Below are 13,200 nucleotides of genomic sequence, written 5' to 3'. Positions count from 1 at the left end.
ATGCGAAAGGCTGGGCTGGATGAATCCCAAGCCGGAATTAAGATCGCCGGAAGAAATATCAACAACCTCAGATATGCAGATGACACAACCTTGATGGCAGAAAGTGAGGAGGAATTAAAGAACCTTTTAATGAGGGTGAAAGAGGAGAGCGCAAAATATGGTCTGAAGCTCAACATCAAAAAAACGAAGATCATGGCCACTGGTCCCATCACCTCCTGGCAAATAGAAGGGGAAGAAATGGAGGCAGTGAAAGATTTATTTTCTTGGGCTCCATGATCACTGCAGATGGTGACAGCAGCCACGAAATTAAAAGACGCCTGCTCCTTGGGAGAAAGGCGATGGCAAATCTAGACAACATCTTAAAAAGTAGAGACATCACCTTACGAACAAAGGTCCGTATAGTTAAAGCCATGGTTTTCCCATTAGTGATTTATGGAAGTGAGAGCTGGACCATAAAGAAGGCTGATCGCCGAAGAATTGATGCTTTTGAATTATGGTGCTGGAGGAGACTCTTGAGAGTCCCATGGACTGCAAGAAGATCAAACGCATCCATTCTTAAGGAAATCAGACCTGAGTGCTCACTGGAAGGACAGATCGTGAAGTTGAGGCTCCAATACTTTGGCCACCTCATGAGAAGAGAAGACTCCCTGGAAAAGACCCTGATGTTGGGAAAGATGGAGGGCACAAGGAGAAGGGGACGACAGAGGATGAGATAGTTGGATAGTGTTCTTGAAGCTACCAACATGAGCCTGACCAAACTGCGGGAGGCGGTGGAAGACAGGAGTGCCTGGCGTGCTCTGGTCCATGGGGTCACGAAGAGTCGGACACGACTAAACGACTAAACAACAACAACAACAAACCTTTGAAAATGTGAACAACAGACATCAATTAACCATTTGCAAAAGGATGTGTTCTTAATTGCCTGCACAGTCCGGGAGGAATAGAAATGTTTTCAGCAGGCAACTAAAGCTTTGCATGGAAGGCGCCCCCTTAATCTCCAGTGGCAGGGAGTTCCACTGGCCTGAGGACATGAAAGGTTCAGTTTCTCTCTGTTGTCAAACGAGTCTCGCCAACAACCAGCGAAGCTCCTGCAGACTGAGTTATCCTACTTTAATTCCAATGCTCGCTTGGCGAAAGTGCATTTTTCCTGTGTCGGGGTCCATGTGCAGCTTGTTGCAAAGCAGTTCACACAGCTTGGACAAAGCCTCCTTGACCTTGTGCAAAGGGGGCTGGAGAGGATCCTAATGAGAGGGACGGCTGGAGAGGGTCCCCCAAGTTAGAGAACAAACGCCGGGTCCAGGGGTAGACGATCATCATGCTGAAGAGAAAGAAGGAAGTAAGGAAGGAAGGAGAAAGGGAGAGGCATGGATGGTTATTACCCAGGTGGAAGAATGAGCTCCTACCCAACCTGCCTAGAGAGGCAACCACCCCGGCCTTACTCGCCAAGGGCTTCCGCACGAATGATGGGCACCTCCATTGTTATCCCCATAGTGGTGATGATCTGCATCTCGGTCATGATGGCCCGGATGCTGAGGTCCAGCGCCGAGGGCCTTCTGGCGGTTCCCTCCCTGTGAGAAGCAAAGCTACAGGGAACCAGGCAGAGGGCCTTCTCGGTAGTGGCGCCCGCCCTGTGGAACGCCCTCCCATCAGATGTCAAAACGATAAATAACTACCTGACATTCAGAAGACATCTTAAGTCAGCCTTGTTCAGGGAAGTTTTTAATGTATGATATTTTAGTGTTTTTTGGTTTCTATGGAAGCCGCCCAGAGTGGCTGGGGAAACCCAGCCAGATGGGCGGGGTACAAATAATAAATTATTATTATTATTATTATTATTATTATTATTATTATTATTATTATTTGTCTTACCAGTTTGTAAGTCCATAATTCTGTATCCTTTGCCTCCAGAGGCATATCCCACAAGGATACCTGCTTTTGCCCTGGAGTCAAGCTTGTGTCTGTGTTCCTTGGGCACGTGGAAGTAACACGGACTTACAAACACACGTATGTGCGGCAGATTGGGAGCTTTTCCTTGCCAAAGTTCAAATGGTGTGCGCTCTGCTCCTTTTGTTGGCAATCTATTCTGCAAATAGACCGATGTGTACACTCCTTCGGCCCACAGCTTCTGTGGCAAACATGCATCCTTTAGCATGCACCTTGTCATGTCCATAATGGACCTAAACTTTCTCTCAGCTATGGCATTCTGCTGTGGTGTGTAAGGAATTGTGGTTACGTGTGCAATTCCTTCCTTGGCCAGGAGAGCCTGCATTTCATTTGAGCAGTACTCACCTCCATTGTCGCTAATTAACACAGCTGGAGCTCTTTGGAATTTATTCTTGACCATGGCAATGTACTCCTGGAGCTTGTCCACTGTCTCACTCTTCTCTTTGAGGAAATATACAACACAAAATCTTGAAAAGTCATCCAGAAATATTAAAATATATCTATTCTTTCCCAGTGAGGGAACATTCATGGGTCCACATATGTCAGTGTGCACTATGTCAAGCACTTTGTTGCTTCTTTGTTCTGCACAACGTGGAAATGAAGGTTTTACAGCCTTCTCAGTAATACAGCTTATGCACTTTGCTGGAGCTTTGTTGCTCTGCTTTACCTGCAAACCTCTTACAAGATCTCTTTTCTGTAGATCCAGAATGACGCTGGTGTCTCTATGTCCAAGCCTTCTGTGCCATAGGCCCAGATCTGCTTCATCCCTCTGGCTGGAATGTGCCACTTTTGCAGACTGGTTCTTTGAAAGATCAAGCTCATATACACCATTTATTAGCTTTGCTTGAGCAACCACTTTGCCATTTTTAGTCACCTTGCATTCTCCATTTCCAAATGTGACCTGGAAACCTTTCTTGTCTAAAGTGGACACGCTGATTAAATTGCAACTCAGCTCTGGTACATACAAAACTCTAGAGATTGTGTTCTCAAAGCATTCATTGTTTATATTGCATTTCAGGCTCATGGAACCTGCACCTTTTGCTTTAACAATGTTGTCTTCTGCAATGTTGCCATCTGAGAGGGCAACAGACCAGAACTGGGTGGGGAGACGACCAACAATACGGGGGGGGGGCCCTTGGGGCATCGGGGGGGTCAGTCTGCCAGGAGCTTTGAGGATAAAGGATATGGGGAAACAGGAGGGATCTCTGGCTCTGAAAAGCACTGCAGCTTGGGGGGGGGGACACAAAATTCCATAGCACCCTAAAACCCCCCAGTGGTGCTCAATGATTCCTCTTGAGCGACAGAGAAGCCCCCCCTTTCCCAGCCCCCCAACTAACCCCCCCACCCCCAGGCCTGTCCCCTCCCTCTGTCCCAGAGAAGAAGACATAGGAAGCCAGGTCAGATTGCAGAGGGAGGATTTATTAGAGGGTCAAGCGTTACATGGGGGCTGGAAGGGGTGGCCCCCACCAAACCTGGTGGGTGGCGAGGGCAGAAGGAGGCGGCCTCTTCTCCCTGGGGGGTGTCTCAGTGGGACCGGCAGCCAGCGCATGAGCCACCACCCTGACTAGCTTGTGGAAGGCGTGGTGGTAAGCAGAGGTTAATTCCTTCCCAAAGCGCGAGGCCAGCATGGTGATGAGGATGTTGCCCAGGAGCTGGAAGAGAAAAGAGAGGGTGACTCCTTCTGCCAGGGGGCCCATGTGTGGGACACCCCCTCCCCACAACAGATCCCACAGCAGATTCAACAGACTGAGGCTGAATCCTGACAAGAGAGAAGCACTGTTTAGGGTGGACAGGGGACAGGCAGGTGTGGGGGACTCCCTGGTCCTGAATGGGGTAACTGTGCCCCTGAAGGACCAATTGCGCAGCCTGAGAGTCATTTTGGACTCACAGCTGTCCATGGAAGTGCAGGTGAATTCTGTGTCCAGGGCAGCTTTGTACCAGCTCCATCTGGTCCACAGGATGAGACCCCACCCACCCTCAGCTTGTCTCGCCAGAGTGGTGCATGCTCTGGCTATCTCCCGCTTGGACTACTGCAATGCACTCTATGTGGGGCTACCTTTGAAGGCGACCCTTTTGGCGGTTCCCTCACTGTGAGAGGTGAGGTTACAGGGAAGTAGGCAGAGGGCCTTCTCGGTTGTGCCCCCCGCCCTGTGGAATGCCCTCCCACCAGATGTCAAGGAAATGAACAACTAACTGAAGGCAACCCTGTATCAGGAAATTTTTAATGTCTAATAATTTACCATGTTTTATATCCTGTAAGCCACCCAGAGTGACACACACACACGACACCCCCAGCCCCCCCCCCCAGGGCAGCCCCTTGGGGCGGGGGAGCAGCCTCACCCTGAAGTTGAGGGGGTCCACGTGGAGCTTGTTGCAGAGCAGTTCACGCAGCTCGGAAAAGGCCTCCTGGACCTCGTGCAAAGAGGGCTGGAGAGGATCCTAATGAGAGGGAGGGCTGGAGAGGGTTCCCTGTGCCACCGAACTCCTTCTGGGTCCAGGGGTAGACCACCAGCAGGCTGCAGAGAAGGAAAAAAGGAAGGAAGGAAGGAAGGAAGGAAGGAAGGAAGGAAGGAAGGAAGGAAGGAAGGAAGGAGAAAGGGAGAGGCATGGATGGTTATTATCCAGGTGGAAAGAGGAGCTCCTGCTTAGAGAGGCAACCACCCCTGGACTTACCGGAGAATAGTATCCACATCCAAGGCGGCCATGTCGACTGTCATCATGACGGTTGCCATGATGGCTGGCTGTGGGCTGGGAGCTTCTCTCGGCTGCTGGAGAACACCTTCTGGGCTGAGCTGGAGCTCCTTCCAGGGCTGGAGCCTTTTATACCCTGGGCCAAAGCTCCTCCTCCCAGATTTACCAAAGCCGTCCTGGTTTCTGATTTGATCTAAGAATGTCCTGCTTTTCCTTAAGACATCCCTAATTTCCCCTGAGAAATCCTGGAGGGTATGGAGTAATGCCACGTCTGTGCCAAGGAGACAAGCAAGTATAAAGGCTTTAGAAGACATCTGAAGGCAGCCCCAAAGGAAAGGGTTGAAATCCTTTGCTGAAGGAGCCAGGCAGCTTTCTGGGCCAGCGAATGGCCGGAGGGCACAAGGAAGGCGCTTGCTCTGCCCCCAAGGACACCTGGCTGGCAGTCAGAAGGACAAAAGCCACCAGGGGAGCGGCTGCTTCCAAGCCTGGGACTGGGGGAGAACCTCGCCTCTTCTTCCTCTGGGAGACAGGGATGTCCATCCTGGCTCACAAACCCCAAAAAGACATTAGCGGATGGCCGCAGATCATGCCATTTCGATACCCCCACAAAGTCCCAGCCCCCCCCCCATGTGCTTTTTTTGAGGGGAGATTGCATTCTGACATCACCTGAGAGCAAGGGCCCCCAAATGACTGCCATGCTCACGCAGGGAAAAATGAGATGTCCCGTTTGTTCTGGCACAGTTGAGGAGATCTGCTCTGAGCCACTGAGTGCCTGTGACTGGGGGAGGGGAGAGCAAACACGGGAGGGGGAGGGGCTGGGGGGCTTCCGTTGGACATCTGGTTGCCGCCACAGAGACAAGCAACTATACAACTTTTAAAAGACACCTGAAGGCAGCCCTGGATAGGGAAGCCATGAAGGAGCATCTCTCTTTTTTTTTTAAAAATAATTTTTATTAATTTTCCAAACATATAGTAAAAACAAACAATAAAACAAAACAAAACATACAAACAAATAAACATATATAATTTCTTAAACTTATTTTCTTTCACCTTGCTTCCCGGACTTCCCCATACCTCCCTTTTTCTGCATCCTTATATTTACCCTTTCTCAGCAACCCTCCATTCAATTAATTAACTGATTTTCGTGTGATTTCCTTAAACTTATGATTTACAGCTGCAATTCTCTGTTTCTTAACACCATAACATCTCAGCAATCATCAATTTTACAACAGTTTTTAAGGTATATTTTAAATTTCTTCCAATCTTCTTCCACTGTCTCACTCCCCTGGTCACGGATTCTCCACCCCATCGCTCGGTCCGGACACTGAGGTCCTCCTCCGGTGATTCAGCTACAGGGTACCAGGCAAAGGGCCTTCTTGGCAGTGGCTCCCTCCCTGTGGAAAGACATCAGATGTCACCCTGGGTGGCCTGAAAGATGGACTAGGCAGATTCATGGAGGAGAAGCTCTAATGGCTCCTAGTCCGGCTTGCTTTTCTCTCCCTCCACCATCAGAGGCAGTGATGCTTCTGAATCCCACTTGCAGGAAACGGCATCAAGGGAGAGGCTCTGGGGCTCCAATCCTGCTTGCCCATTGGGGTCCATAGTTGGCCATTGGGAGAAGAGGATCCTGGACTCGATGGGTCTCCTTTGGCCTGACCCAGAAGGCTCTGACTTTTCTCATTCCCAGTCTTAAGGAACCTTGGGAAATGGAGTTCTGTGAGGGATCACTAGGAATTTCCAAGAGAACTTTCAGCAGACATTCTAGACCTTCAAATCCCCAGAATTCTGTAATTGTTTGCTAAATTTTCTCAAGCCTATAAAACTGGATTGTGTGTATTAGCCCAGACTGATTCAGGTGACCTTTCAAGGGGCGCAGAATCATCTTTCTCCTGAGAAACGCCTGCCTGGGACCTTAACTTTTCTGGTTGTAGGACTTTGGGTCACTTTAATAGTCAACATATCCTTCTTCGCTCCTGCCCCCTTTTGTACACCTGTTCTGCTTCAAAGCCCATATTCTGAGCGAAGCTCTTGCTCAGGGATGGGGAACCTGAGGTCTTCCGGATGTGGGCTCCCAATCCCTGCCCTTGTTGAACCTCCCTGTCTTCCTGCCCCTGCCGCTTCCAACTCTCCCTCTGCTGTTCTCTCCCCACGCTGTCAAACCTGAATGTGAGCTCCCTGGGGCAGAGTCCTGTCCTGCATTCCAAGGGCCCTCAATTGATACATGGTGAAGTAATAATCATCATCTGAAAGTGCAATTAATTATCCTCAATGGGCTCAATTATCCTCAAGCGATTGCCACTCTTTTTGCCATGCTTTCTTGGGCCCTGGTACAGATCAGGGCATGTGGCCAGGATTGCGCAGGGCCACCCCTGTCATTGGGAGTGAGGTGGCTGCTTCAGGGGCAGATGCTGGGCTGGAGGACACAGTGGTGAGGCATCGTAGGACAAACACAGCCTGCCACCCCCAAGCTGGCTTGCTGCCTTCAGGTGCAGGAGAGAACATTGTCCCATCTCCAGCACTGAAGAAAGAGATTGAGCTTCCAGCTGAATCACGGGAGCTGCAGCAGTTTGTTAAGTATTGTGGCTCTTTGAGGGGGTAAACTACCCCCTCCCAGAAGTCTTTGGGGGAAATCATGTGCTTTCACTGTACGTTGAGTACAGAGCCTTAGAAGATTTGGGTTTCCCCATCGTGGCTGAGGGTGGGGACAAAACCCATCACCCTCATGCCCTGGCTGACCACCATCAGTGACAGAGCACTGGGCTAAATGGAGCTTGGTCCAATCGGACAGGGCAGTTTCAAATTTCCCAGGAACTCACCCTAAAGCCCTGCCAGAGGTATCTATAATTCTGTGTTGGGAGTTACCTGTGAGTAAGACCCATCAAATTCAAGAAGACACCCCTCTAGCTAGACACGCCGAGAACTGCGCTGTTACTTGTTGCCCTTAAATCCCATTTTTATTGGCCATGATTAACTTGATCTTGATGAGTTCTAAGCTCAACAAACTTAGTTTGGATTCCATTGTATGTTCTTATCTGTCAAATGGGAATAATAGGGACTTCCTTTGAAGGACTGTGCTAGATTATTCATTGCTAACCATCAGGCAGCATTTCTGGGCTTCTCAGAGGTGCCTAATACATTTCCCCCTTATGCTTCTGATGGGCTTTGCAAGTTGCAGTGCCATTAAGAAAGGCCATGCTCGTCTGCCATGACAAGTGCTGCTAGAGAAAGCAGCGATGGAAGGGGGTGTCCTTTGCGGAGTCTGAAGGATTCATGCCCCCCCCCCAGACCGTGGCCGAATTCATTCCCAGCAACCCAAAGGACAGGCTGTCCCCCAGACGGCACCAAGCAGACAACTGAGCAGATCTCCCACTGAAGATTCATCCTTGCTGCCAACCTTGGGGCGTGTAGTCGTGTAAAAGTGTCAGCGGTCTCTTAACAGAAATCTAAGCTCAAGAAACCTACGGCACCCAAGGTTATTTAGTGCAAGGAGCAGGAGTGATTTGCAGGTGATTTAAGTTTCTGCTGTTGATGCAATCGTAATTCCTTGGCAAAAGCAAATCAAAACATTAGTGGAGTAACTGGTGCATTGCAAGGCAGAAAAGACCCTCAACATTGATATGAAAAGCACTTGAGTTGGGTTAAAATGTCCTGTTGCTGCCTGGTTTTTTGACTGACCAGTTCCCAGATGCAGGGCTGGGGAAAGTTCTGAAGAAAACAAAACCAGAAACACTTTCCTGTGGGAAAATGGTACCAAGGGTCTTGTGCATGATCAGGGCCTGAAAGCTGCCCGTCAATCAGCTGTCTTCCTCTTTTGGCAGAGAGGAAATTGCTAGCCTGATGAACGGCCCTCTTATCATCAGAGAAATGCTGGAGGGTATGTGATCCTGGCTGCGGAAGATGGCTGGAAGGTCGTTTGTCCCGTCAGCTGGATGAGCTGATCTGCAGAGCCAAGAGGGGCTCTCTGGGCCGTCTATAACTGAGGATCTGGGCTTGAGTTCCCCAACTGAAGTGGAAGGTAAGCCGGAGCAGTTGCTCTTTTGCACAGCCTGTTAGATACGTCAGCAGTCCGTCTACGAGCGTTTAGGAAAAGATGCTGCGATTACTGAGACCCAGCATAGGTTTCTCCAAAATAAGTCAGCCAGACCTATCTGATTTCTTTCCTTCTTTCTTTTTCTTTTTGGAGAGCCAGTGTGGTTTGGTGGTTAAGAGCGGTAGTCACGTAATCTGGGGAACCGGGTTCGTGTCTCCGCTCCTCCACAAGCAGCTGCTGGGTGACCTTGGGCCAGTCACACTTCTCTGAAGTCTCTCAGCCTCACTCACCTCACAGAGTGTTTGTTGTGGGGGAGGAAGGGAAAGGAGATTGTTAGCCGCTTTGAGACTCCTGAAGGGGAGTGAAAGGCGGGATATCAAATCCAAACTCTTCTTCTTCTTCTTCTTCTTTCTCTTTCTGGACGGAGGTACAAACTTGGTGGATCAGGGAATGCTGTGGACATAGTGTATCTTGAATTCAGTAAGGCTTTTGACAAAATCCCCCATGATATTCTAGCGAGGAAGCTGTTAAATGGAGGTTGAACAAGGTAACTATTTGGTGGATTTGTAGCCGGTTGACTGGCCAAACCCAAAGAGGACTCCTTAATGGTTCCTCATCAACCTGGGGGGAAGTGATAAGTGGTGTGCGCAGTGTGCTGTCCTGGGTCTGTTGTTGTTTGACGTCTTTATAAACGACTTGGATGAAGGAATTGAGGGGGTGCTCATCCAATTTTCAGATGACACCAAACTGGGAATGGTAGCTAATGCCACAGAAAACACAATCAGGATTCAAAATGATCTCAGCAGTCAACCAAAAACTCTTTCAGATCATAATCCAATTTTGTGGGAAAATATAGGAATAGACTTTTCGTTGGAGATTGAATGATAATTTATTAGATGATCAAGAAATATATGAAAAAACACAATAAACTTTAAAAGACTATTTTATGCATAATTGGAATGGAGAAATAAAAATCACTGTAATGTGGGGGAGACCTGGCTTACTAGCAGTAGATGTGAAAAGGATCTAGGGGTCTTGGTGGACCACAAGCTAAACATGAGTCCACAGTGTGATGCAGCAGCAAAAAGAGGGAATGCTATTCTAGTCTGCATCCACAGAAGTCTAGTGTCCAGATCCAGGGAAGTCAAAGCCCTGCTCTCTTCTGCCTTGGTCAGACCACACCTGGAACATGGTGTCCACTTCTGGGCACTACAGTTTAAGAAGGATGTGGACAAGCTGGAAGGTGTGCAGAGGAGGGAGGCCGGGGTGATCAAGGGTCTGGAAGGCAAGCCGTATGAGGAGTGGTTGAAGGAGCTGGGTATGTTAAGCCTGGAGAAGAGGAGACGGAGAGGAGATATGAGAGCCATCTTCAAATATCTCAAGGGTTGTCCCATGGAGGAAGGAGCGTGCTTGTTTTCTCCTGCTCAGGAGGGCAGGACTCGAACCAAAGGCTTCAAAATGCAAGAAAGGAGATTCCAGCTGTTCATTCGGAAAAGCTCTCTGACAGGAAGAACAGTTCAGCAGTGCAACAGACTCCCACAAGCGGAGGTGGACTCTCCTTCCTTGGAGGTTTTGAAGCAGAGGTTGAATAGCCAACTGCCAGGGATGCTTCAGCTGAGATTCCTGCGTTGCAGGGGGCTGGACTAGATGACCCCGGGAGTCCCTTACAGGTCTAAGATTAAGTTTCTGGATCTCTTGGCTCTTGCAAAACCAACCTGCTCTGCTAGTAACTCGGCACGTGGGCCTCAGTCCAAGGACGGCTGTAGTAACTTGTGAGTTGCGCAAACACTGTGGACTGCATGGCGTTGGCACCAGGCTGAGGAGTGGGCTGAAACAGTCGATTGGGCAGCGCTCCCTCTTAATGGATGCCACGTGGCTGTTGCATCAAAGTGCCGGCTGCCCTGACATACCTCTCCGTCTGGTGGAAATAGGGACATTCCTATTCCATAAGAGAATATAATTCATGCCCTGCCCATCTGACTGGGTTGCCACAGCCACTCTCGGCAGCTTCCAACATATACAAAAACACAATAAAACATTCAAAAACTTCCCTTTCCAGGGCTGCCTTCAGATGTCTTCTAAAGGTCGTATAGTTACTTATTTCCTTGGCTCGGGGGTTGCATGACTCCATACCCTCCACCATTTCCCCGATGAAAACAGGGATATCCTAAGGGAAAGTGGGACATTCCGGGATCAAATCAGAAACTGGGAAAGAGGGATGCTTGGAGGGCCTGCCTTGAATGTCATGCTCAGAACTAGGAGTAGCCTCTCGTTTATCGATCCTAGTTGTGTCCTAGTAATCTGCGAAGGAGTTTGGGATATGGGTCTTCTTGTCCCATTGAATCCCCACAAAGACCCTGGGAGGTAGGCCAGGCCAAAGCAGAGGCGAGCTTTTGGGCCGGGGTTCAAGCGCAAGTCTCCTTGGCCCTTTATCCTGCACCCGAAAACAGCTGCCTCTCCTTCAACACTCCCCAAGTCCATGGCACATATTGGGCTGCTTCTGTTTTCAATGTGCATTTCATGTTTTTATGTTGTGATTTTACCCTCTGAACCGCCTGAGACCTGCGGGTATAGGGTGGCCTACAAATTTGGATGATGATGATGATGATGATGATGATGATGATGATGATGCAGTCCTATCATGGCGCCTTGTAGCTGCCTCTCCTCTCCACTCAGAGCTCTCCTTGTTTCTTCACAGGGCTGGAACAGGAGCTGCTCAGGCATCCCTTTCTGGAAGGCTGTGGTGCATGGTCCCTGCTTAGGGGTCCTGATCATGCAGCCCCTTCTCTTCACCACCCATGGGCTCCCCCCCCCCCCGGCTTGCTGCATGAGCTCCATATGCAGGGATGACTTTGCAGATCTGCCCAGCCTCCTGCTGAGTCAGGCCTGGCTCCCCCCCCCCCCCATCGCTCCGGCTGCAAGAGGCCGACCTGTTGCTCAGGAAGAAGTGAAAATGACTCTGCTGCAGATCACCCAAGCAGCAGCGATTCTGACACAGCAAAAATATACTTTCACCAAGCGAGCATTGGAATAAAAGGAGCATAACTCAGTCTGCAGGAGCAAACAATTGTTGTTGGCGAAACCCGTTTGACAACGGAGAGAAACTGAACCTGCTGTGTCCTCAGGCCAGTGGAACTCTCTGCCACTGGAGATTCAGGGGGCACCTTCCATGCAAAGCTGTAGTTGCCTGCTGAAAACATTTCTATTCCTCCTGGACTTTGCAGGCAATAAAGAACGCATCCTTTTGCAAATGGTGAATCGATGTCTGTTCACTTTTTCGTTTTACTTTGTTTAACAAAGGTTAAACAGGTATTATTTACTTTCGTTTTTGTCTGTTTTACTTTGTTTAACAAAGGTTAAACAGGTATTATGTCTTTACTGAGGTAAATCTCTTGGATATACTTTTGTATGACACAGTGGTGTACAAATATTTTTATAAATGAATATGAAATGTTTTTATAAATACATGTGAATGAAGGAAATAAACAAATGAGGAGAGCTGGGCTCCTGTTGCTCCCACTGGCCAACCAGATGTCCAACGGAAGCCCCCCCTCCCCCAGCCCCCTCCCGTGCTTTGCTCTCCCCTCCCCAGTCACAGGCACTCAGTGGCTCAGAGCATATCCCCTCAACTGTGCTGGAACAAACGGGACATCTCATATTTCCCTGCGTGAGCATGGCAGTCATTTGGGGCTCCCTGCTCTCAGGCAATGTGGGAATGCGATCTCCCCTCAAAAATGCACATTGGGGGGCAAGGGACCTTGTGTGGGTCAGGTGATTCACGCAGGAGTGCGGCCCCAGAAGATGGGGTCCCGCTTTCCCCCCATGTGGCATTTGACAGTGTGCCATGGGCTGGCTTAAAGGAGCCTGGTAGCCACTGTGCCCAAGGGTCACGGAAAGGTCTTCTTCTGCTGCTGTGAATGTAATATCTTATTCTGAAATATTCTTTTGAGTTTGGGGTGGGTGGCTTAGCCAGTAGGATGCTGGAGTGAGTCCCTTCTCATTCCTGGACCCAGCGAGGGTTGAAATCCTTTGCTGAAGGAGCCAGCTGAAGGAGCCAGCTTTCGGGGCCAGCAAATGGCCAGAAGGCGCTTGCTCTGCGCCCGAGGGCACCTGGCTGGCAGTCAGAAGGACAAAAGCCACAGGGGGAGCGGCTGATTCCAAGCCTGGGACTGGGGGAGAACTTCGTTTTTTGTTCGTCTGGGAGACAGGAATTTCCATCCCGGCTCACATACCCCAAAAAGACATTATGAGACGGCTGCAGATCATGCCATTTCAACACACACGGAAGATTAAGGGGAGACCTGCCCCTTACCCCCAGTTGATCTCCTCCTGGGACCCCCAAAGGGCGACTTGCCGGGTTCGCTGCCCCCATGGTGTTTTATTTTGGATGGCTTTGTTTGATGTTTCAGTGAAGGTGGTAAACTCCTTTGATGTTATTATGGGGGTGAAATATGTTGGCAGGGGGGGGGCATTGGGTTGATTTTTTTTGTTTATGTGATTTGTGTTTTTATATTGTAATTGCATCCTGTGAACCC

General features: G+C 49.5%; 2 protein-coding genes across 2 annotated transcripts in view; one reads left to right on the top strand and one right to left on the bottom strand.

Annotated features, from left to right (window-relative positions):
- Positions 1-13,200, top strand: part of LOC114589664 (uncharacterized) — a 999,511-nt gene that overhangs the window by 660,257 nt on the left and 326,054 nt on the right. The gene's annotated exons all lie outside the window — the stretch shown is intronic.
- Positions 3,362-4,676, bottom strand: LOC144327399 (hemoglobin subunit beta-1-like). Its single transcript, XM_077926737.1, has 4 exons — positions 4,618-4,676; positions 4,454-4,460; positions 4,285-4,383; positions 3,362-3,596 (listed from the first exon to the last, which is right to left on the bottom strand). Exons 1-4 carry the CDS (start codon positions 4,674-4,676, stop codon positions 3,381-3,383), a joined length of 381 nt encoding a protein of 126 aa, XP_077782863.1. The 3' UTR covers positions 3,362-3,380.

The sequence above is a fragment of the Podarcis muralis genome, chromosome 4, assembly GCF_964188315.1.
Source record: "Podarcis muralis chromosome 4, rPodMur119.hap1.1, whole genome shotgun sequence".
Lineage (NCBI taxonomy): Eukaryota > Metazoa > Chordata > Lepidosauria > Squamata > Lacertidae > Podarcis > Podarcis muralis.
The sequence above is the reverse complement of the archived record's forward strand: the minus strand, read 5'-3'. Positions and strand labels throughout refer to the sequence as shown.

What these genes read in the sequence shown, in the direction of transcription:
- LOC144327399 (XM_077926737.1), bottom strand. Translation starts at nt 4,676, where the DNA reads ATGGCAACCGTCATGATGACAGTCGACATGGCCGCCTTGGATGTGGAT. An exon ending in TGGACCCCCTCAACTTCAGG is followed by an intron (nt 3,597 to 4,284) that starts GTGAGGCTGCTC and finishes TTTCTCTTCCAG; the next exon opens with CTCCTGGGCAACATCCTCAT.